The 24139-nt window shown below is 41.7% G+C and overlaps 1 protein-coding gene across 2 annotated transcripts in view; it reads left to right on the top strand.

The window, feature by feature from the left end:
- Positions 1–24139, top strand: part of MACF1 (microtubule actin crosslinking factor 1) — a gene marked incomplete at its 5' end in the record, with an annotated part of 341117 nt that overhangs the window by 97330 nt on the left and 219648 nt on the right. Inside the window, one exon of one of the 2 annotated variants that reach the window (XM_082674680.1) lies at positions 3488–3596. The exons of the other annotated variant lie outside the window; for it this stretch is intronic. Coding sequence (XP_082530806.1) covers positions 3488–3596 — 109 coding nt within the window. Of the gene's footprint in view, positions 1–3487; positions 3597–24139 lie in introns of those variants that run through there. 2 annotated transcript variants of the gene reach the window in all.

Here is a 24139-nt window from a genome sequence, read left to right as displayed (position 1 = left end):
CCACTGGCTTCTTTTTTTAGTCTCCTTTGGTTGTTCTTCCTCTTCCCTACCTAATGTTGGAGAGTTTCTAGGGCTTAGTCCTTGAACTTGACCTTTTCTCTCTCTGTGTTTACTCCCTAAGTGATCTCATCTAGTTTCCTGGCTTTAAAGCAACAGCCTGGGTCTCTCCCGGAACTCTGGATTCGTATATTAAATTGCTTATTCAGAATTCCACTAGAATGTCTACTAGGCATTTCAAAGTTAATGTATCCAAAATGGAATTCCTACCCCACTCCCCACAAAAACCACCCCAAACAACTGCAACCAGCAGTAAACCCCAAACCCTCTGCTTCTCTGGCTGCCCTTCCCATCTCAGTAAATAGCAGTTCGGTCCTTTTAATTTCTCAGGCCCCAAACCTGGAAGTCATTCTCAACTCTGTTTTTTCCCTGCTCACCCCACATCCAGTCTATCAGCAGATCCTGATGATTCTTTTTATATATATATATATTTTTTTTTAATTAATCTTTTAAAAAATTTATTCATTCATTCATTCATTTATTAATTTATGGCTGCGTTGGGTCCTCATTGCTGCACGTGGGCTTTCTCTAGTTGCGGCGAGCAGGGGCTACTCTTTGTTGAGAGAAGCGCGGGCTTCTCATTGCGGTGGCTTCTCTTGTTGCGGCGCACGGGCTCTAGGTGCGCGGGCTTCAGTAGTTGCAGCACGTGGGCTCAGTAGTTGTGGCTCTCGAGCTGTAGACACAGGCTCAGTAGTTGTGGCGCACGGACTTAGTTGCTCTGCGGCATGTGGGCTCTTCCTGGATCAGGGCTTGAACCCGTGTCACCTGCATAGGCAGGCAGATTCTTACCCACTGCGCCACCAGGGAAGTCCCTGATGACTCTTTAATTTGTCCAGAATATGACCACATTTCACCATCTCTACCACTGCACCCTGGTCTCAGTTATATCTCAGGCACTAGTTTTCACTTGGATTATTGTAATGGCATTATAACTAGTTTCCCTGCTCCCGCTCTTGTCGCTCTCTAGTCAGTTATCAATATAGCAGCAAGAGTGATCCTTTTAAAACCTAAGTTAAATCCTATCACTTGCTCACAGGAAACCCTCCAAAGGTTTCCCATTTCACTTAGAATAAAAACCAGATTCTTTACGAATGGCCTGTACAGCCATAGATGATCCGACCTCTCTCTGGCCTCATCTCCTGACACTCCCTTAGCCGATCTGGTTTCCCTGATGTCCCCTGAACACACCAAGCCTAATTCTGCCTCAGGGACATTGTACTTGCTCATTTCTTTTTTGGGCTTATCCTTTCTCTAAAAAGCCACATGACTTGTTGGTTTGTAATATCATCTTAGTAGAGAAACCTTCCCTGACCATCCTGTACATAAAACTGTAAACATCCCCCCTCTGGCTCGCCTTTCTCCTCTTCATTTCTTTTAGTATATGTTTACTTGTTTATGTTTATTTTGTGTATTCTCCTATTCTCCTACTAGCATATAAGCCCAATGAAAGCAACATCTTTGTTTTGTTCACTACTCTGTTCCCAGTACCTAGAACAGGGCCTGGTACATGGTAAATATTTGATGAATTAAATGTAGGTTAACACAAAATCGTAGATGGTCTTGATGCCAGGTTAAAACATACACATTGTAAATATTAGTTCCCCCATCAAGGGCCCGTTGTCATCTCTCTGGTGAGTAGATTGTTCAAATCTAAAACCCTTCCCTTTTATTAAAAAAAAGAGGGTGTAACTTTAGAGATATTAAAGCAGGTTGCATTTTTAAAGCTTATTTGTGGTAAGACACCGTGTTTATATACCATAATGTAAAAGGCACTGTAGAAATAAATAAAAAAGTAGTTTGGTAGAAAGATGAGGCCATAACCCTTCTCTGAGTGAAGGGTCCTGGGTGTTAGATGTACTCTTGGCCGTTGGGTCTTCTGTGTTTTTGTGTGTCCACACTTCATTTTATATAGTATCTCTTCATAGAAAAGTAGATGAGAAGAGGGGCAGTGGTACTGCAAGAACTTTGCATATTCAGCCTAGGTTGTACAAAGTTCTTTCTAGTCTTTACATGTGTTCCTTAGGTTTATTGAAATATAATTTATATACAATAAAAGCCATCCATTTCGGTCTACAATGTGAGTTTTGACAAATGTATACAGTCGTGGAACTATCATCAGAGTCAGCAAATAGAACATTTCCATTACCCCATAAAGTTTTCTTGTGTTCCGTGGTAGTCTGTTCCCTTCCCTCACCCTGAGCCCCTGGCAACCACTCATCTGATTTCTGTCCCCATAGTTTTGCTTTTCTAGAATGTCATATAAATGGCATCACACAGCACGTAGCCTTTTGTGTTTGGCTTCTTTCATGTAGCATAATGCTTTTGAGATTCATCCATGCTGTTGTATGTATCAGGAGTATGTTCCTTTTTTATTGCTGGGTTGTGGTCCATTGTATGGATGCACCACAGTTTTTCTTAGTTCACCAGTTGATGGACATATGGGTTGTTTTCAGTTTTAGTTATTCTGAATGAAGCTGCTATAAACATTTACGTACAGGTTTCTGTGTGGACACGTTTTCATTTTTCTTGGGTCAGTATCTAGGAGTGATACAGCTTGGTCATCCTGGTATGTATATGACTGTTTTCTAGAGTATTTTCTAGAGTTGCCAATTTCATCCCCCACCAGCAGTGTATGAGAATTCCAGTTGCTTTATATCTTGCCAGGACTCTTAGTTTTATTCATTCTACTGGGTGTGTAAGTGTTAAAGTGTTTCCAGTTGCTGCTACAGTGTCCATATCAAGTTTTCATTTGCAAGCAGGCTTTAGTTTTGTTGAAGGCATTCTTTTCTGTGGAGCTTGTTCTGCACGTGATCCTCTCTGTGGTGATGTTTGGGTCCCTTACCTCCTCCTCCCGGGTTGTGGGTGTGGAAGGGTTGCCCTCCGACTAGGCCGGGGAACTTGTGGACACTTACACATCCCTGCGTACTTCGCCTCCTCCCTGCAAGTGGTTCCCTAGTGTTTCTGCAACTTTTTTCTTCTGGCTCCATCCCAGCCAGGCTGGGAGAGGAAAGTTAAGAGTGTGGCGTCCTCTGACAGCCTCCCTTCTTGTAGAAGGGTCTGAGGCTTGTTTGTTTAAGCTGAACAGAGGATGCCAAACATAGAGTTTGAGTCAGCTCAGCAGTAGCTTAGACGCCCCTTTTTGCTCTCCTGGTTCCTCCTTCCCTTTCCCCTCCCCCTCTGGCCAGTTGTTTCCTGGGCTTTGTCTGAGACACACTGTAGAGTTTTAGTCCCCATCTACTACTGCCTGCTGTAAAACAGAGGCGAGATGGAGGAGAAGCCACCAGGAAGTGTCTGACAACACTGAGCTGCGGGCCTCTGCCTCTGTACTGATAGTACAGGACAGCAGTAACCTCAGGAGAAAGGCATTTAGAGTCTGCGCTGAGCTGTGGGCTTGTGGCTAATTCAGGGGAGGAGAAAGGACGGGCCTGAAATGCCTCTCTTAGATTCGTCTTATTTGCCACCAACCATCTTTATTTTGACGCACATTCTTGGAATTGCCGGTGTTCTGTACTGGAAGAGATGTGCCAGAGGCAGAGCAGGTAATGGGTGTCCAGTGCTTCTTGAAATCTGCTGTGGGGCTTTCGAGGGTGGGGTAGATGACGGAGGCCTTCCCAGTTGCCTTCCTTAAAGGGCCAGTACAGCCTCTGGGCTGGGTGCTGTCAGACCTGAGTGCGTGTGGGATTTACTGAGGAAACCAGACTGTCCTGGGACCAGTTTGGGACCTGGACCCTTTACTGTTTTGTGAGGTTCGTCTGGCTGGAGGGTGCTGGTTGGATGAGGTGATGTCTGGGCTGGAGGCTGAGGGAAGTGGCAATTGTGCTGACTTTTGTCCTTCCTCAGAGAATCAAGCCCTTCCATTCTTTACTTTCTCAGTCTCAAAGTGGTTTTTGATCTTTTTTTTAAAAAAAACAAAAACAGAGTAACTCTATCACCCTCCTTCAGGTGTAAATGTGGGAGAACTTGTGGGGTTAGAGAAGTTTCTAGATTTGGTGTATATTTGGGTGAGAAAAGGCAGAGGAGGAAAGGTCAGTGAGAGGAAAGGGTCACAGGGTGTCCTTGCTGAGGTGCATTTGCGAACATGGGGGTGCCTCTGTTCTCTTTGATAGGGTTGAAACTGTTCCTTTCCCCTCAGGCAGCTACACAGTTTACTCTCTGTGTATCCAAGCCATCCTGCATCCTGTTCAATGCAAGGAAGTTAACTGTTCTTTCCCCCAGGCGAATATTTGGATCCTGATATTAAAATTTTTTTCTAAGTGGTAGCAGACCCCCCACCCCCACCCCTTATTATTTGTTACATTATATTTCTTTGGCTTCTAAATGCCCAGTGCTGGGATCAGCCCCGTGTTTAGCTGATTCTAAATCTCCGTAGTTGAGGAATAGTAAAGTCCAGCTTCTGCTGGAGTACACCCTTGGATCTCAGTGCCTTTAGTCCTGTCTTTGTGACCTGCTTACTGCCTTCAAGCCAACCTATTGAGACACTTGTTACTTGTATCTTACAATTAAGATGGAGGTTTGATGACATTTCTTAGTATCTTATTAGAAGTTCATGAATGCTTGACAGAATTAGAATTAGATTCAGTCATCCCCCAGTGTCTTTCCAGTAAGTCCCAGAAAAGCTTATGACTAAATACTCAGATCCCAATGTGTGTCTGTATCAGCAAAAGCAGACGGACATTTAGAAATATGTTTGCTTGTGTAGTGGTGTGTTTTAAAAGGTAGCTCAAAGTGGCTTTCCTGAAATGTAAGCCTGTATTTGAGCTTATAAGGAAAGGAGTAGACAGGCATGAGTTATTTGGCTGTATATACTGTGTCATATATAATGAGAAAGTAAATATTATTTAGGCAAAGGTTGCTGCTTTCATTTTCTTGTGCATTATGGTAATGGCATTTCTAAACCACTAGTTGATTAATATTTTAAGAAGTTTATCCTCAGTATAGGATTTGCTATTGAACTTAGAAGTCGTAGCCCTATCTTTGAAGTGCTTTCTTGTTTATGTTTTAGAATATTAATTTCATAAACAGCTGTAAATAACATTGAAATAAACAGAAGAAAAATAGATTGTAAAAGCTTTTTATTTTTATGAAACAATATTGATTCTAGTACCTAATAGTTACATTGGGAATGTGCTATGTTCAGTTTATCTGTAAAATTAGAGCAGTGGTTTTTTTAATTGGAGAGTATGGATTCTAAAACTTTCACAGGAGTACTTAAGAGCTTCTGTACCCATTTTATTTTAATTTCAAGTTTAAGATGTATTTTATCTGTTAAAGTGTGTTTTTAAATGACGTGTATACTCTACTGTACTGCCAGTTGGACATCACCAGAATAAAGTTCCTCTGCCATCTCTGTATACTTGATTAAAAAAGGTGAAGATTGTGTCTTCTAGTCTGGTCTTTTTTTTTTTTTTTCTTCTTCTTCCCCTAATAGGAGGTGTGTACACTATTGCAGAACATACTGTACCACATAGGTCCTGTGCCTAATAAATTCTAGGCAAGTCTCAGGTGTTCAGTCCTTAATAGTTAGTGGGTAACACATTGTTAAGTGATAAGTGATAACATTGTAATATTGGCTTAGTGTGTACCACAAGGTTTTGTGCTTCTTATTCCACTTTTCTAGTCATATTATAGGATGAACATAGTTTTTAGATATTGAAGGTATTTAACTTTGAAACAAAAATTTCTGCAGTTCCTTCATGCTCTTGTATTAATTTATTTGAATAATATCCTGAGGTTACAGGCAAACTATGAAACTGTTACTATTTGTTTCTATTTGTATAAAACAGTTTTTTAAAAAATGGTTCCCTATAGTAAAGCACAGTACAGAAATAAACAAGATGCTGAGACTGATATAACTGTAATTCAGTAATCTCTAATTTCAGTCAAAATTACCTGATTGGTTATGTCATTTGGCTTTAAAATAAGTAACATAAATTTGAATGTATAAAATTGATTTATGCTATTTAATACTGAAATTATATGTTGAGTTTCATGTAAGATTTGTTTAAAAAAGTGCTCTGTCGGGCTTCCCTGGTGGCGCAGTGGTTGAGAGTCCGCCTGCCGATGCAGGGGACACGGGTTCGCGCCCCGGTCCAGGAAGATCCCACATGCCGCGGAGCAGCTGGGCCCGTGAGCCGTGGCCGCTGAGCCTGCGCGTCTGGAGCCTGTGCTCCGCAACGGGAGAGGCCACAACAGTGAGAGGCCCGCGTACCGCAAAAAAAAAAAAAAAAAAAAAAAAAAAAAGTGTTCTGTCAGAGTTGAAAACTGCTAGGTTCCTTTTAGTGCTACGGTTCTAAGATACAGTGTTCTAGTAAATCTTCATTGTGTTTGTATAGATTTCAGATTTCTTCCCTTCTTAAAGTTGATAAATTCTATATTGCTCTTAGAGCTGGAAGGGACCTTACATATCAACCAACGCAACCTCTCACTTAGTACCACTCTTGTCAGAAGTTGTTCTTCCTTTGCATGAAGGCCTTTGTAGAACATACAACCGATGGACTATTTGTTATGTTGGTAATGGAGAAGTTCTTTTTTAATCTGAAAGTTGCCTCTTTGTAACTTACGCCCATCAGCCAAGTTCTGCCTGGCAAAGATCTAGTATACCGATGGTCCCCAACTAGATTGGTTCGACTTAGATTTTTCGGCTTTAACGATGGTGTGAAAGCAATATGCATTTAGTGGAGATCATTCTTTGAATTTTGATCTTTTCCCAGGCTAGTGACATGCAGTACCTAACTCTCTCCTGATGCTGGGTAGTAGCAGCAGCCACAGCTCCCATTCAGCCATGTGATCATGAGGGTAAACAACTGATACAACCATTCTGTACCCATACAACCGTTATGTTTTTCACTTTCAGTATGGTATTCAGTAAACTGCAAGAGTTATCCAGCACTTTATTATAAAATAGGCTTTGTGTTAGATGATTTGCCTAATGTAAGTGTTCTGAGCACATTTAAGGTAGGCTAAGCCAAGAGTTGATGTTTGGTAGGTTGGATATATTAAATGCACTTTCGACTTTGGATATTTTTAACCTGCTCTGGGTTTATCGGAATGTAACTACAGCATAAGGAAGATCTGTCCTCCCTCTTCTAGGTGTCAGGCTTGCTTATACTTGAAGGCTATCTTTGCCAGCCTAGACACTTCCCTTTCTAATACTACATACAATTTCCTAACCCCTTATCATTCTAGTATTCCCTTTGGACAGTTAAATTGATTATTTTTGCTTTGAAAATGTGGTGGCCGTGTGTGTGTGTAGAGAGGTGAGGGGAGTACAGCAGGAATGTGGGGAAGGAATCTCTGATTACTATTTCTTAGCTTTCATTTGCTATTTTTTTCTAGGTGTTAGGAGTCCATTGGTGAGATCTAGTTATATGATATTAAGTACATGGCTTTAACAACGGTGTTCCCAAGTCACCGTCTCTTCAGCAGATGTAAACAAGAACAGGAAGACACAGTTTGTACTGAAGCCATAATACCTGTAAGACAGAATTTAGCACTCCCTTAGTATCAATACTTGGAATTTCAAATAGCTTTCAGTACACCCTGTCCACACTTGCATTCACATATATTATCTCATTGTTCCCCAAACTTCCTACTGTTTTAGCTTGCATCATCATTTTTCTTTTCCAGGACTGTTGAAATAATGTTTCGCCCATTCTCTGTGTTCCCTCCACCCTCTCGCCCCTAGTCTGTCTTCTACCTGTAGCCAGAATGATCTTTCTAAACTACAGAGCTGTCTGTGTCACTCTTCTGCTTAAAATCCATTAAAGCTTTCGTTCTGCTTTTAAAAGAAAGTTCAAACTCTTCATCAGGAGATAAAAGGGTTTTCATGATCTGCCGCCTGCCTATTTCACTAGTTTCACATCCTGTCTTGGCCTTACAAGCAGTACTCAGTACTCAGTACTCAAGCATCATTTAAAAACTTGTAGATCACTACCCGAAATGCCTGTATCTTCTTTTTAACTAACAACTTGATGCTTGTCCTTCAAGATAAGTAGTTATCATTTCTGGAGAGCCTTCCTTGACTGGAATAAAAGTTCCTCTTCTGCGTTCCAGTAGCATTCTGTTAATACTTCCTATTCAAACCCGTGTGGTCATCTTGTTCAGCTTGTTTCTTTCCCCACTAATTAGATTTTATTAGACTGTAAGATCTTTAAGAACAGGAACTCTTACTCATCTCAGTTTCTCAAGTGTCTGTGACAAAATAGATGTCAGTGAATGTTACTTGAACAAATAAATGAAGGAATTAAGATATCATTAGATTAAGCTGTAACAGGAACCATACCCTGTTCATGTGTTACTTACAGGACTTGGCTTAGCTTGATGTGTGGCCTGAGGTGAGTGCTCAGTATAGGTTAACTGAATAATATAGAGTTGCCCTGTGTATTAGTTTATCAATATCCGTGTCATGGTAGTGTAAATAGGAAAAGGGCTTTATTTATATACTTGAGAAGAACATTTGAATTTTTTGTTTGTGAAAGGACAGACTAAGGTCTTGCTTTCTTTATCTGTAAAATGAACGAGTTGGACAATCTAATCTCTTAAGGTTCTTTCCATTTCCAGCATCCCACTAGGAGGACCAGCTATAATCCCTGGATCTGGACCATATGGAGTACAATCTAGAATTGTACCATGCCTTTTTTTTTTTTTTTTTAAAGCAGCTCCATTACACTATTGAGTCTCATTAACCTAAGACAAGTTATAAAATGGCCAGACCTCGTGCATGAACTGTTGTTGTCTCCCCTCCAGAGGCTGCTGTTCCTTTGGTTTTCTTGAACCTTCAGCATAAGACTTAAAGGCATCCTAGTTAAATTTTGTCCTATGAGATTTGGTGTAGATTTTTGCAGTTGCTTTGAATTTTAATTCCTCCATTTATGACTTAGCTGTGCATCCTCCGTTTGTAGTACCTAAATTTTGTTACGCATGTAATAGACATGCAAATATTTAAACAAATGGTCATATACCTAATATATCTTTGCTCAAATAACTAAAACAATAGGTGTTGTAGTCAAGATGTAGTCTTTTTCTTTCCTTAGCTATTTTTTTCTAGATTGTTCAGTATGTAGGAAGACCACTGAACTTCGAGTCAGAAGATCTGGATTCTAAGTCCTGGCTTTTCTGCTTACTACTATGTGATGTTAGGTCACTTAATTCCTCTGGACTTCGAATTTCTAATTGGCATGAGAAGAAAAAAGACTAAAGTCTCTAGTTTTTTGCAATTCTGGCAGTACGATTATCTGGCTGACACTTGGATGTAGTATGGAATTGTGGTTGAGAGCTTGTTGAGAGTCTGGGGTCAGACTGCCTGTGTTTTCATCCTAGCTCTGCCCTTACTGGCAGAGTGACATTAATCTGTCTGGGCCTCTGTTTCCTCATCTGTAAAATAGGGTTAATAATACTGCATGGTTGCTTTGAGCTAGTTCTTAGAATATATTCTGCACATGGTTAAGGACTATATAATTGTTTGCTATCATTATACTTTTTTTTTTTTTTTAGCAAAACAAAACAAAAGATATCAGTGAAGACATTGCACTCTCCTGTGGGCTCCTGGGACAAAATATAAATGCTTATTTTTACAGTTGGGAATTTAAAAATGTGGTAGAAGCCAATGTGGAAGTGTTTAAAAAGTTAGTGATATATTATGAATCATTATCTCACACATTAGAAGGAAAGACTACGTCTGCTTTACTAGCCTCAATAGTGGGTGATTTTGATGTTTTAGGAAATAAATTAAATGTATAGCTTCAGTTTTCTGTACTAGTAAGAAAGCCAGTAGCTGTAAATTCTTAGATAACTTCTAGCCATGTGTGGAAATATTGGCTTGAATCTCTTCCTTCCATTCAGCATTTTAACGAATCTGCAGGTAGCAGCCAGATTCACCTTTTCTTGCCTCTCACATCTCTGGACTTCTAGTGAACTATGAAATGGCTCAACATTGGGCTAAAAAGGAAGTGGACTGGCCCGGTTAATCACTATACATGCTGATTTCCTCTGGGTAATTAAGAGCTGACTGTCCTCATCAGGGTCCTCTCTTTCCCGTTAGCAGCGGCTTCCCTTTTGAGGCTCAGGATCTCCTAGGATCCTAAAGGAAAGGCCTGTCTCCTGGTGGCTAGACTGACATTGTCCCCAAAACTCTCTCCTACTATACTCAGTCTATAGTACCTTCCGGGGAAATAAGTTCTGCCTAAATGCCAGAGGAGTGAGAAAAAGGGCACGCTTTGGTTCACCTTCCTTAAACCTTACCCAGTAATGATTATTTTGATTTTTGGAGACTGTGAAATTATTTAGTATTTCTAGAAGTTGCTCTACATACTCATTTGGGATATGCCTTAAATCTTCAGTTGGCCGCAGGTAAGTGTTTTTATTTCTTAACTTGCCAGGAACATTCTACCTCCTCATATATGTAGCTTCCCTACCCCAGTTTAGTTACTCTGGTTTAGGTCCCTCAAAGACAGCAATGGTGCAGCAGGAGGCCTAGCTTCGGAGCAGGACAGATGGGTATGTAACCTTGGTCTAGTTATTTAACCTTTTAAAAGTAACTTCGTCTCTAAAATGGAACTGATAATACCTTTTTTTAGAGAATTGTTGGGATTAAATGAAATGATATTTAAAGTTTTTAGCACATTGCCTGTGAACTAACAGTAGGTGATCAATTAATTTTAGCCTTAAAATTAATTAATTGGGTTATCGAGTGCCTTCTAAATGTGTTAGAGACTAGGCTATGAAGAAGACAGTCCCTGCACTCAAGGAATTTAAATCTGATAAAGGAGAAGGTTACTAAATATGAATCAGGAAATCTTTATTCCCTTTTATTCTCTCTTCCCTATTTTTTATGCATTTCTTTTCCTAGGTTAAGGTAAATTCTAGGAGGACCCTTCCTCCAAGAGTGACCAAGGAGACTCTAATAAGAGGAACAAACTGAGTAGAGTTGTCACAGGTTATCGGGGTGACTGGGAGCTTAGTCAAGGAGGGATAAAGTCAGCTGTTAGTCCCGTTATTAGTAAGTAGTAACAGGATTATTACCAGTTTGTAGGTGGGAGAGATGCCTAATAGGGGGTAAGGAAACTGTCAGGGAACTGAAGCAGGTCACAGGGCTTGTTTATACTGTGTGACCTGCTAGGTAAACTTGTGTTTACTTTTTTTCCCACTTGCAGTCTTTTGGGCTAATTTCTGGAAACCTGCTTTCCTGGGTGCTGCCCCTCCCTCCCTGTCTTCAGGAACGGGATTGGAAGTAGCATTAGCCTGAAGAAGTTGTTCTATTTAGGGAGCTAAAGCAGAGGGCCAGTGATTAGGCCCTTATCTGCAGTGGGGCCTTTCTGAGTGGTGTGGGGACAGGATCAGAGCATCTGTCCTGACATCAACAGAGGCTCTGCTTTTTCTATTCCCTGGTTGCATCACAATTATGAAGAAGCACTGATGGGTCGGGCCATCTGAATGAAAAAGCCCTTCATTGTGTTTCTTCAGCATTCCAGTGTCTGGTACAATTAGCCAAGACTCAGAAAACAAGTTGGACAAACAAGCAAGCAGCCTTCCACTGAAGGATAAAGGGATTTCTGGCACAGCTGAGTTAAGTGCGTTGACTGCAGAGACAAAGTGGGAGGGTCTGGGAAGAGGAAGGTGCCTTTGGGATGACATTCCTGGCTGGATGAGGGGAAAGAATGGAGCAAACAAGCAAATCGTATTTTTGAAGCTGATGAAATCTGCTGTGCCAGATCTCCTAGAGGCTGGTTGGGGCTGGGCTACTCTATGAGGAGGTGGAATCACTGGGGAGAGACTTTTGACTCTTTGGGCAGTTCAAAGTCGGAACATGAAGCTCCCTGTGGAATCTAGGAAATCCGTTGGCAGCGGACAGCGTGTGGGCTTGCCCCGTGATAGCCTCCCCGACCGTGGGGCTTTTTCAGTTGGTTAACACTTTACACACACTTCAGCCTGAGAAGAGTCCAGCCCCAGCAACAGGTTGTTGGGCAGTGGATGCACTGGGCCTGTCTCGGCAGTTAAGCCATTTTACCTCACCAGCCCTCCTGCAACTGTCTCAGATTCACCGGGTCACAAGCTTCTGCTCTGCAAGTGGAAGGTACCTCAAAGACCGGCTTCTGCCTGCGCAGGCTTACTCACTCACTAACTCGGCTGGACTTCTGCATCCGAAGCGCCCACCTCGCCTGCTGCTGTTGGTCTGAAAACACTGAGCTAGCTGGTGGCGCTTTTGAATAGGATGCCTCTTGCATGAAGACCTGGACCCAGTTTGGAAGTGCCCCAGGGAGGAGCTTCCTCTCTGACCTCAAGGGGAGGGAGGAGGTCAGTAGGAAGTGGTGGGTGGAGCCACTTCTCCGAACTTCTGCTGTCTCTGTTCACCTCGAAGCCTTTTTTAAGGAGCTGCAGGGCGTGCACAGGCCCCTAGCCGGAGCTTCTTTGGCACACCTTCCTTCTAGGCAGGGTCAGCAGACGCTGGCGACATGTGGCCCAGTTACCAAGATGAGCACGAGTTCAGCACCCACCTGGTTTGCCGCATGTGCTGCATGGGTTAGTACGTGAAGTTTTTTTCCTTGTCTGGGCCTGAGGATCCCAAATAGCCCTTACTCTCACTGACTCATGAGAACGCATGGGCTCTGAAGCCTTGGAGGCGTTACAGCTTTGGGGCTTGTTAAAACGTGCAGTGGGAGAGACTGGGGTGCCCGGCTTTCTGGGGAACTTAAGCTTGTAGTGACTGGCAGTTAAGAGCCTGAGCTTTGGGTGTGGCACTTTTTTATAGAGACTGAATTCATGCTCATGCTTCTGTCTGTATCAGGAAACCACTTTTAAGTTATGTTGCATAGTTCTGAAAGTCCAGGGCGTATTTTTAGGAGAAGTTGGTTGGTTACAGAGTCCACCTCTGAGCAGACAGGATTGTGGGAGGAGGGGAGGGTGGAGTCATGACCCAGGTTTCCTCTTTGGGGCTGATTGCTAATTCTCTTACGTTTACTCTCTTGCCAGCTGTGAGGAGGGAAAAAGGCTTGAAAGTGGTCTGGGGATGGGGATCTTAGGAAGAGTTGGAGGCTAGGAAAAGAGTCTTGTTGGCTTAGATCTCTCTTGATAAAGGAGAGGAGTTCATTTAGATAATGTTCTGTGACCTTGAGCAAGTGGCCTAGCCTTTTTTGGCCATAGGTTTCCTTGGCTTCCAAACTGGAGGGTGTACAGACTGATGCTGGAGGTATCGTCATCAATTTCCAGTAAAATGGAAAAGATAAGGAAAATGTAGTGTGCTTTTCATAAAGATAAACTTATTTAAAGAACCTGTCCTTTATTCTGAAAGTGCCCTTTCTACTTTTTTGATGTTAAAATGTCCATTATTTTATGAAAGAATTGTTGTCAGATGGTAGTTTGTTTTTAGATATCTTTACTTAGCAAAATAAAAAGTTGACAACTTTATATTAGGTTTCCTAATTTATTTTGGAATATTTACCCGTTTGTGAAATCTAAGTTTAGGAACTACTGGATTGATACTACTACTAATATCTTTTGGTTTTGTGTTCTTAGTCTCTAAAGCAGAACAAAATTGTGACCCAAACAGGCAGATTTTCACTAAAATTGAGATTGCTGGTTGTTTGATCAAGAGGAGACCTCAGAAGAAATCTCAGAAGGGGAGTAGCAGAGCCAGGGTTCCGATCCTGTCTCCTGACTGCTAGACTAGTACTGCCAAATTTTTAAGTGCTTTCTGAGAAAAAAGGTTGGTACTATAATAATGTTTGGGCACAAGGAGTAGCAGTTTTAGTCAGTTACTGCCATGGAGTCTAGCTTTTTATCTTTCCAGTATCATTGAGATTCCTTCCCTGAGATCTAGAGGAAAGACTCTCCTACATCTGAAAATGCTTAGAGATAAAAGGGCCCTTTTTCTGTAATCAACAGAAAAGTATAAGGAAGTCTTGAATCTTTATTGAAATTTTCAGGGCAAAACATCATTCTCCTAGCTCATCCTACTCTGTTTAATCCCCTGGACACACACACACACACACACACAACACACACACACACACACACACACACACACACACACACACACACACACACACACACACACGCCCTAATTCATACAGTCATTATGAGGAGTATATGATATTAAAGAGCTTAGCTCAGTGCAAGCTCCTCTGCTGATTTTTTTTTTTTTTCCTCTGCTGATTTTGATATTGTTGATTCACAGTTGGTATTTGCAAACCATTGACCTAGTCCAGACTCCACACTTTATAGATGAAACTCAGGCTCACAGAGGGCAGATGAGTATCCTATAAGGTAAGCCACAGAGTAGAGGCTAGGAAATCCAAGTTATAGCCCTGATTCTGCCCCTCTGTAACCTTATCTAAATTCTTAAATCTGGGCTTTGATTTCTTCATCTTTAAGATGATTTTTTTGAGGATCATTAACCCCTATATCTCTTTGTATCTGTGAAGTATTTTATTTTTTCTGAATGTGATACTCCATTAAATATTCTAGAAGCTATTGTGTTTTTCTCCCTCTTCCCTTCTCCGTATAAGCCTCTCGTTCTATTTCTGTGGCTCTTTCTTTTGCCACCAGGCTTACTACTGGCTTATTTCTTTATCTGACTTCTGCCTTGTACTCTCTGATTCCCAGTAGGGCAAAGAATTATTGGTAACAAAGTTCAGATTTTCCTAAGAAATAACATAAAATTTTAATTTTGCACTGAAGTCCCTAGTTATCACTTCCCTAAATTCCCATGTCTCAATCCTCATTGAGACATTCTGAGTCTTCACCAAGTCTTGGTGACAGATACCTTTCATGAATCCCTATTATAGTTATAGTTTACACCTCTCCTCTTCCCTTCATTATAGGACTATATTGTGTTGCCTTCTGATAATTTCACAGTGGCAGGAGAGTGTGGTGGTTAAAAGTCCATGACAGACTTGGATTTGAATCTCAATTCTACTACTTAGTAGCCATGTGACATTGGGCAAATTATTAATAAGCATTTCTGAGCCTCAATTTGAACTATGAAATGAAGATAAATAATGTGTACTTGATAGAATTGTGAAGATTAAGTCAAATATCAATACTAAATGAGACAGGCCTTGCACAGTGCCTGACACAGAGTAAACACAATAAATATTGAGGTCATTCTTACCTCCCAAAGTTGACTTATATACTTCTAAGGAAAGGAATCATTTATAATACTGGTGCCATTGTATATTATTGGTAAACATTTTAATTGCTTGATCTCCACTTCAGACCATTTTCTTTGAGCTCACATTAAGTGGTGTGAAGTCTCCTGGGTGTCGATGTGGCAAGAAGAATTTAGAAAAGCTGTAACTGTGGAAGGGACGTCTGAATGGAGATCCCTGCTCTACGCTGAAAAGCAGTCTTTTAATTATCATTTGAGAATATTTTTTAGTCTGACTTTGAAAATACCATCATAAAGTATCCATATAGATACAACCTTGGCACACAGTGGGCTCTCACATAGTATATATGGTTAAATAAATGAGCATTCCTGAGTGCCTCCTATTGTCCTAAATGTTGGATATTTAACGAAATTTAAAACATGGTTCTTGACTCCAAAGAACTAAAGTTCAGATAGAGAAATTGGATTTACATGTAAAGATATCTAACAATAGATTTTATATATTCGGTGCCAAGTAAATTAAATAAACACAGGCATCCAGAGATGGCTGGGATAGCCAGAAAGCTGTGAAGGAAGAAGTTGACTTCAGCTGGACCTTGTAAGGAGGCTCTAAGTTAGATAAAACAAGAAGAGAGGGTAGATATTTCAGTAGGGAGAAATAGGTGAACAAAGGCAAGAATGTGCAAGGTATGTTTGGAAACTGAGATCAGAATGGTTGCAGTTGAGTCATGCAGGGGAGAGTCTAAAGATAAATTTGGAAGAGTAGATAGATTGTAAATTTCTTCAGGTTAGAGGCCATGTCTTATCTTTATCTCTTCCAACCACCTAACACATAGTGAATAAAAACTGGAATTGAATTTCAGAGGGTTGTAGTAGGCAGTAGAAACAAAGGACTTGGGCTTGAGCCTCTGGTCGTCTGAGAGCCACTAAAGGATTTTGAATAGAGGGGTAATACGAGCAAAGTGGTGATTTAGGAAGACTTGTTGAAATAGGCTGGCCGTACTACCTGCCACGGCCTCAGCTATCAACTGTTAGCATCAAATCTGTATCCTCAATTCTGCCTGCTCTTCTGAACTCTAGACCTGAGGTTCCAGCTGTCTGCAGGAAGGGCCTGCTGACATCTCATTATGTTTCTTCTACTTTACCCAACCTATCCTCACCCAATCTGTGCCACCTGTTTTCCTTATCTCCAGGTACCACTCCTCCCAGTTGCTGTGACTGGAAACTTTTTTTTTTTTTTTTTTGTGGCTGCGCTGGGTCTTCGTCACTGTGCACGGGCTTTCTCTAGTTGCGGCAAGCGGAGTCTACTCTTCGTTGTGGTGCGCGGGCTTCTCGTGGTGGGTTCTCTCTCTTGTGGAGCACGGACTCTAAGGCACACGGGCTCCAGTAGTTGTGGCACGTGGGCTCAGTAGCTGTGGCTCGCGGGCTCCAGTAGTTGTGGCACGTGGGCTCAGTAGTTGTGGCTCGCCAGCTCTAGACACAGGCTTAGTAGTTGTGGAACACGGGCTTAGTTGCTCCGCAGCATGTGGGATCTTCCCGGACCAGGGATCGAGCCCGTGTCCCTTGCATTGGCAGGCAGATTCTTAACCACTGCGCCACCAGGGAAGTCCCTGTGACTGGAAACTTTAGAATTATCTTGAATTCTCCCTTTCCTTAACATCTAGCCAGTAGTTAAGGGCTATTGTTTCTTCCTCTACATTGGGGTGGGGATCTGGCTGCCCCTGCCCTATTCATGCTCTTAGATTTTTCTTGGTCTGTCACACACAGTAGGCCTCTAATTGCTTCTACCTCTTAGTGCGTCTCTGCTGCAGTCTGGCCTTCCGTCCAATGCCAGATTAATCTTTCCAAAACACCCTCTGGTTCAGAAAATTTCAGTGGTATCCTTTTATCTACTGAATTAAGTAGATGCTCCTCATTCCTGCTCTCTGGAGTGATGTGGTCTCAGGTGACCTTGTTAGCTTCCCTTCTCATTACATGGCTAACTGTATGCTTTGTGTAGCCACACCATTCCTTCCAGTGTATCCTGTGTACTCACATATCTCCAAGTCACTGCTCGTGCTTATTCTTCACTTTGGAATTCCTTAACCTCTTTTTGGGCTGCCAAAATCATACTTGTCACCAAGGTTTACTTCAGATACCACACCTTTCATGAACTCTTCTCCTATGCCTCTGTCAGAATTAATCAGCTTTGTTTATCAGCATGATTTTGTGCAGCTTGTATCTGGTGTGCTATTTTCTTGGTGTTATTGTTAATTATTTATTTACATATTGGTCTCTGCCACTAGATTGACCTCATGTGGTCAAGGAACAGGCCAATTCCAACTTTCTATATATTTATTTCCCTTTTGTTTATTTATTTAAAAGATTTATTTTTTATTTATTTATATTATTTACTTTTGGCTGTGTCGGGTCTTTGTTGTGGTGAGCGGGCTTCTCTCTAGTTGTGGCGTGTGGATTTTTCTCTTCTCTGGTTCAGGCGCGTAGGCTCCAGGGCGCGTGGGCTCTGTAGTTTGCCGCACGTGGGCTCTAGTTGAGGCATGCGAGCTCAGTAGTTGCAGTGCGCAGGCTTAGTTGCCCCGCGGCATGTGGGATCTTAGTTCCCTGACCAGGGATTGAACCCACATCCCCTGCGTTGTAAGGTGGAATCTTTACCGCTGGAGCACCAGGCAAGTCCCAGGTATCTCATTTTTAGATTTTCAGGTGGTTGGTGCTTCTTGGGCTTCTTGAACCACTTGTAATTTTTCTGTGGCCCTCAGGGAAACAAGCAGAGGCTCTTCTCTCTTTGCTTTTTTAATGATTCATGATGCTGTGTTGGGCTATGTTGGAATAGAACACAGAACTGTTTGCCTCAAATGCAGGCTTTCATTCCGACCCCAGGCCTATCCTCAAAATGCTCCAAGTAGAGTAGAGTAGGACAGATGGACAAGCAAACTATGATACCTTGAAATAGGCACAAGAGGGAGATCACTCAACTAGTGTGTATAAGGGATGGAGGAGGTGATAGCTGAGTTGAATGCTGAAGAATGAGTAGTCAAGGAAATGGGGGAGCTGTCCTCCATTGGCAGAGAGAACAGTGAATGCAAAGCATGGAAGTGTGAGAGCACATGCCTCATTTGGGCAAAACGGTACGTTCGGCAAGGCTGGAAGTTAGAGTTTTTATGAAAGGGTGGAGAGGGAAGAGTGGCCACATCATATGGGGCCTTAGATCCCAAGCTAAAAAGTTTAAATACTATCCTGAATGCAGGCATCAGGCTTTAGAATCCAGCAGAGCTGGGTTCAGACTTACCTTGTGATCTCCGACAAGTTACTTAGCCTCTGTGGGCTTTATCTTTCCAGTAAAATAATGCCTCTCAGGGTTGTTGAGCATTGGAAACAATATATGTAAGGTACTTGGCATATAAGTAGAGACTTGGTAAATGTTATCTGTTAATATTATTAGGATAAAGATTCAGTGTGGGCAGCATTGTCCACAGTGCCGGCAGCGCTGAGGAGGGTGGTGTCTTAGTCAGTTTGGGCTGCTGTAACAAAACGATAGGCTCAGTGGCTTAAACAACAGACACTGATTTCTCACACTTCTGAAGGTGGGGAAGTCCATGGTCAAGGCACCTACAGGTTTGGTGTCTCGTGAGGGCCTCTTCCTGGTTCATAGACAGCTAGCTGTCTTCTTGCTGCACCCTCACATGGTGGAGCGGGAATGAGAGAGCTCTCTGGGGCCCCTTTTGTAATGACACTAATTCCATTTATGAGAGCTCCACTCTCATGACCTAATCACCTCCCAAAGGCTTCAACTCCTCCTTCTATCACACTGGGGGTAAGATTTCAACATATGAATTTCAGGAGGACACAGACATTCAAGCAGTGGCAGATAGTTATAGCAGGGAAACCTATTAGAAGCAGAGAGGGAGACAAGAAGAGTTCATTTTTAGACAAGTTGAGCTTGAAATGAGCATGAAATTTTTAGGAGTCAATTGGACATATGAGAGTGGTGTTTAGGATAAAGGCCTGAGCTGAAGATATGGATTGGGAATTGTCAGTGTACAGGTTACAGTTGAAACTGTGGAAGTAGATTAAATCATTCTGGGAGAATGTAGAGAACAGGTATTATTTACTTTTTTTTGAAATCTATAGGTTTTTTTTTTTTTCCCCCCATCCCATAGTGTACATAACACCAAAAATTTTGCATGCGATTTTAGGTGGTTTATGACTCCCCCCAACCTCACAAATCCATTTAGGGACCCTTAGGCCCATGGATATCTTAAGAAGCTGTAGTAATACAGAATAAAAAGGAAAGAGGGCTAAGAATGAGTAAACATTTAGGGATGAACAGAAGAGAGGGAACAGTTAAAGGGGAAGGAGGGGAAGGAGGGAAACCAGGGTAGAATGAAGTCTCAGAATCAAGAGGGAGAGTGGGTTTAAAAGGTAAAGGAATGGTCACCAGTGTCTTCTGGGTTGGCAGCTGGGTGGCTGTGGGGAGGGCAGTTGCAGTGAATTTGTGGGGCAGGAAGCCAGGTCACATGGTGGAGCAGGAGGTGTAGCAGTAGAGAAGTGAGCGCTGTCATCGCACTGGTCCGGAGCCCAGGGGAAAGGAGAGGAGTAGTTAAAGATACACAAGCTAGGGGGTGGTGGTTGGATTAAGTTCTCAAGAAGGGAAGATACAGGATCCAGATTTCAGAGGGAAGGACTTGCCTAGGTAACAAGGAGGGACATCTCTGCCAATGAAACTAAAAGATAATTAGGGTAGGTATTGGTAGCTTGGTGTCCTGTAGTGGTCTTAATAAAGTTGGAAACAAGTAGTAAATCCCTCTAATTAAGCAACCCTCGCATGATTAATTGGTGCCTCAACATGTTCAGTCTGAGAATTTCGCAGTGGCCTGTTGGGTTCTTCGTGGTCAGTTCATAGCCTTTGGTGAGGCTGAGCTTACAAGGAGCATCTAAAAGAATATCACCTTTCCTGTGATTGACTGTTTTCTTCTTGCATAAGGGTACCTTCTTAAAATTCTATCTCTAGTGTTAGGTAGAAAGATCTTCACTAGGCCTGAATTAAATGAAGGATTTATGTGTAGGGAATCAAACCTAAAACTTCTTAAAAACTTTCAAAGTCTGAGCCGTCTGGAGTGTTCTGAAGGTCTATGTAATAAAGTTGCTCTTTGGCTTACCTGATGAATTTCCTTGCTGATATTAAGATCTTAAAATCCAGGCATTGCAGTATCCTCTTATCCTGCTTAAATCAGGAGAGAACGTTCATGTAATTGATTGGTCTGCAACATAGGATCCTAAAAAAGGATCCTCCAGCTTTGGGGCAAGGTTGTTCTATAAAACCCTTTCCTGAGGAACTTACAGCTTGGCTCTAAGCAGGCTAGCTGCTCTTGGGAAGGACTTGTAATCATGCTGCTTTTAGTAATTACGTTCAGAATTAGTACTTGGACCTCTTCCCTCTGAATTGAAAGTCAGTTTTTTAGCTATTCGAAGCATGACTGATTTGAGGCCATCCGGTTTCCCTAGTGCATTATCCCCATGAGAGGGCTCCGTAGGTGAACAGCATAACTATGGGTAGTAAAATTTAGAAGACTCAATTGTGTTAATCGCATCTTCAGGTCTAAAAGAAATGAGGCAGTGGACTGAACTCTTACAAGTGGCTTGGCTTTGATTTCATTCTGTGTGTTTCTTTAGCCAGTCTTCTAATCATATATTGGCCAATCAAGAATGTTTATTTATTACCTATAAAAGTCCAGTCCAGGGAATTCCCTGGTGGTCCAGTGGTTAGGGCTCAGGGCTTGCACTGCTGGAGCCCGGGTTCGATCCCTGGTAGGGGAAATAACATCCCATAAGCTGCGTGGTGTGGCCAAAAAAACAAAAAACAAAAAAACTGTCCAGTCCAATATGTAAAAACTCAGGTACACCAGTAAGTATCACCTTTTTGCTGGGGCCTGCAAACATAATGGAAAAACAGTATTAAAGCTAACTAGAAGTTCTGCCCGCCACATTTTCACCAATGCCAGGTCCACTCTGCTTTGCTCTATTTATTACCCTTATAACCAAGAACAGTCTGTTTCTAATTTTACAAAGTTCTCACTCTGAAGACAACAGGTTTTGTTTATAGAATTTCTTTTATTATAAAAGTAATATGGGCTTGCTATAATAGGTTAAACAATACATAGATGGAAAAGAAAAAGTTAACAGATTTCCTTTTAAACTAGGCAATATTTTAAAGAGGTGGAATTCATGTGATTTCTTTTTAGTCCACTGCCTCAGCTCTTTTAGACCTGAAGATGCGATTAACACAATTGAGTCTTCTTTATTTTCTACCCATAGTTATTCTGTTAACCTACCAAGCCCTCCTATGGGGATAAGGCACTAGGGAAATCAGATGGTTTCTCATCAGTCATGCTTCCAATAGCTAAAAAGCTGACTTTCACTTCAGGTAAGGGGAAGGATTTATTTTAGTCTTATAATGTAGAGCTTTAGATGTTAGAAGCTATGGGACATGCAGAAAAGTAAAGCATGATCTCTTTCCTCAAGGAGTTAATGATCTCATTGATAAGTAAGAATGAGCATATTAAGAGATCAGAATTTATATAATTATATAAGTATGGATTGAGTGATTAGCATAGTAAGTACCATAAAAATTTGGAGAACAAAGAGACTATTGAGAAATGGAATTGTCGGGAAAGGCTGCCAGAGTAATTTTTCTCAAACACAAATCTCACGTGTCATTCTTCTATTTAAAATCTTTCAATACTTTCCCTTACCTTCCCCTCACCAGTTTCTTGGTGATAAAGTTTGGACTCCTTAGCTTGTCATGAAAGGCCGTGATTTGACCCATGCCATTCTATCCAGTCTTAAGTGTCACCACTACCTATTACACGTCCTGTCTTTCAACCATCCTTAATTCTGTGCAGTTGTCTGAACATGAGCTCCTTCTTATCTCCGTGACTTTGCACTAGGTAGAACTTCATGTAGTAGCTTTGTCCCTTCTCTTTCTGGCTAACTTGTACTCATCTTTTAAGGTTTAGTTAGTCACTCACCTGGAAACGTTCACTAACCTCCCATGGGTCCCTCGTCTACTCAGACAGGTTAGCCATTTCTCTTACGTTCTTGAGCGCTCTCTGCTTACCTCTGTTAACAGCACTTGTCAAGCTGCACTGAAGTTATTTCTCCTTTCTGCTAGACTCTTTTAAAGGTAGGGACTGTGACTTTGTGTAGCACAGGGTATTCCAAGCAGCTAGCTCCTTAATAAGGACTTATTCAAAGAATAAATGAATGAATGAATGAGCTGAATTTTAAAGAATAAATAGCATTTGGAGAGGTGGAGAGGAAAAAAGTAGCTTGCCATGAAGAGAAAACAAATGTCAATGATTTAGATGAGATTGTAGCTGCAAGCTGATTCTGATTCAGTCTGCAGAAGATAGAGGCTTGGAAAGGATGATGAAGAGGTCGGATAACTGAATCAGCATCTAAAGAAGATCAAAATATGTTGGAATGACAGTGGTCACATCTAATAAATATTCTGGCTTCAAATACTTGCAGCACTCTATGAAGTGAAAATCAGATAAGACTTAAAAAATCCCAACAGTTCCAAGTGAGCGCCAATAGGTAGAATTTATAAGGATGCAGATTATGACATGTTATGGAACTATTAAATTAGTATGTGTTGCTTTATGAGGTAGTGAATTCTCTATTATCTTAAGTTTTAAGAGTCAATAATATTGTAGATGTATGCAAGATTTGGACAGACCTTTCAACTCTGAACATATGTTTCTTTGTTGTTGAGGGGATTTGTGAATCAGCAGGGAATTAGACTAAATCCATTCTAATTCCTAAGTTCTGTGGTCTGTAATAGGAAGAGATCACTGTTCCTTGCAAATAAAGCAGGAAAGGAAGAGGTGGTAAAGGTAAGGTTAGAGAAAGAGATGAAGGAGCACTTACTGGATGGCTCTAGATTCAGAAAAATAAGAAGATAGAGCATCCACCTGGAAGTGGAGAGAAAGCCTTAGTGTTGTTTGGAATGGTACCTACGTGGCTTTTACTTGGGAGTCAGTAAGAAGGGAATAACTGTGGCAGTAGAGAGAGAAAACCTAACTGAAGTTTGTGTGAATTACTAGTGAGCCAGAGTTACTGGCTCATATATAATTCTGCTACTTTCTTCTGAAATTTCTCTGAGTTGGAGAAGAAGTGGAGGAGTCAAGCCATGGTAGTCATTCAGGTTTGGGGATTGTCCTGGTGAACATACTAGTAGAAGGTTAGGCCCGTGAGACTCCCTGGGGTATTAGTGACTGCAGCTTTGAATTGCTTAACTATGTTGTCTAGCACAGACTGGGATGATCTTAGGTGTTCTTACTAAACAGGGTAAAATAAGAAGGGAGTGATTGAAGGTTGAGAATGATGAGGAGCTATGAAAGATTGATAAAGATGACTGCTAAATAGGTATGTTTGGAGAAGGAACGAGGCTCAGGAAGTGGCATGGTGGTGGCTGGCTGTGAATTGGAGCTGAAGGTCAGTGGAGCCAAGCAGGCTCACATGCATTGTCCACACATATGCTGAAGTAATTTGAGGATGACACCATAGGATACCCTTGGAGATAGTAAATGTGAACCAAGTTGTTAAGAGAAGTTAACGTAGATTTGCCACGTGGAGGGGGCAGGCAGCAGGGAATGGTCGATGACAGAAAGGATGATTTGAACAAGATGGTATAGTGGAGGGCAAGGGCTTCAAATAAGTAGAAAAGGAACGGAGCTGATGAATCAGTGGTCTGGAGGTGGCGTTGTGGGAGAAGTTGAGTTCTCCACAGGATCAGGCCTCTGTGGCGCAGTCACTGTCAAGTGTTGACAGTCATGTTTCTGTTAAAGAGGTGAACAGAATTGAGAATGAAAGACAGTTTGCCTACAAAAAGAAGTGGGACTCTGTAAGACTTGGGAGAAGGGAGGGAGGGAGGAGATGTGTGGGGCAGGGCATAGTGGGCAGCTCTGAGAGCTTGGTTGG

This window comes from Grampus griseus, assembly GCF_964374135.1.
Source record: "Grampus griseus genome assembly, chromosome: 1".
Taxonomy (NCBI): Eukaryota; Metazoa; Chordata; class Mammalia; order Artiodactyla; family Delphinidae; genus Grampus; species Grampus griseus.
The sequence above is the reverse complement of the archived record's forward strand: the minus strand, read 5'-3'. Positions and strand labels throughout refer to the sequence as shown.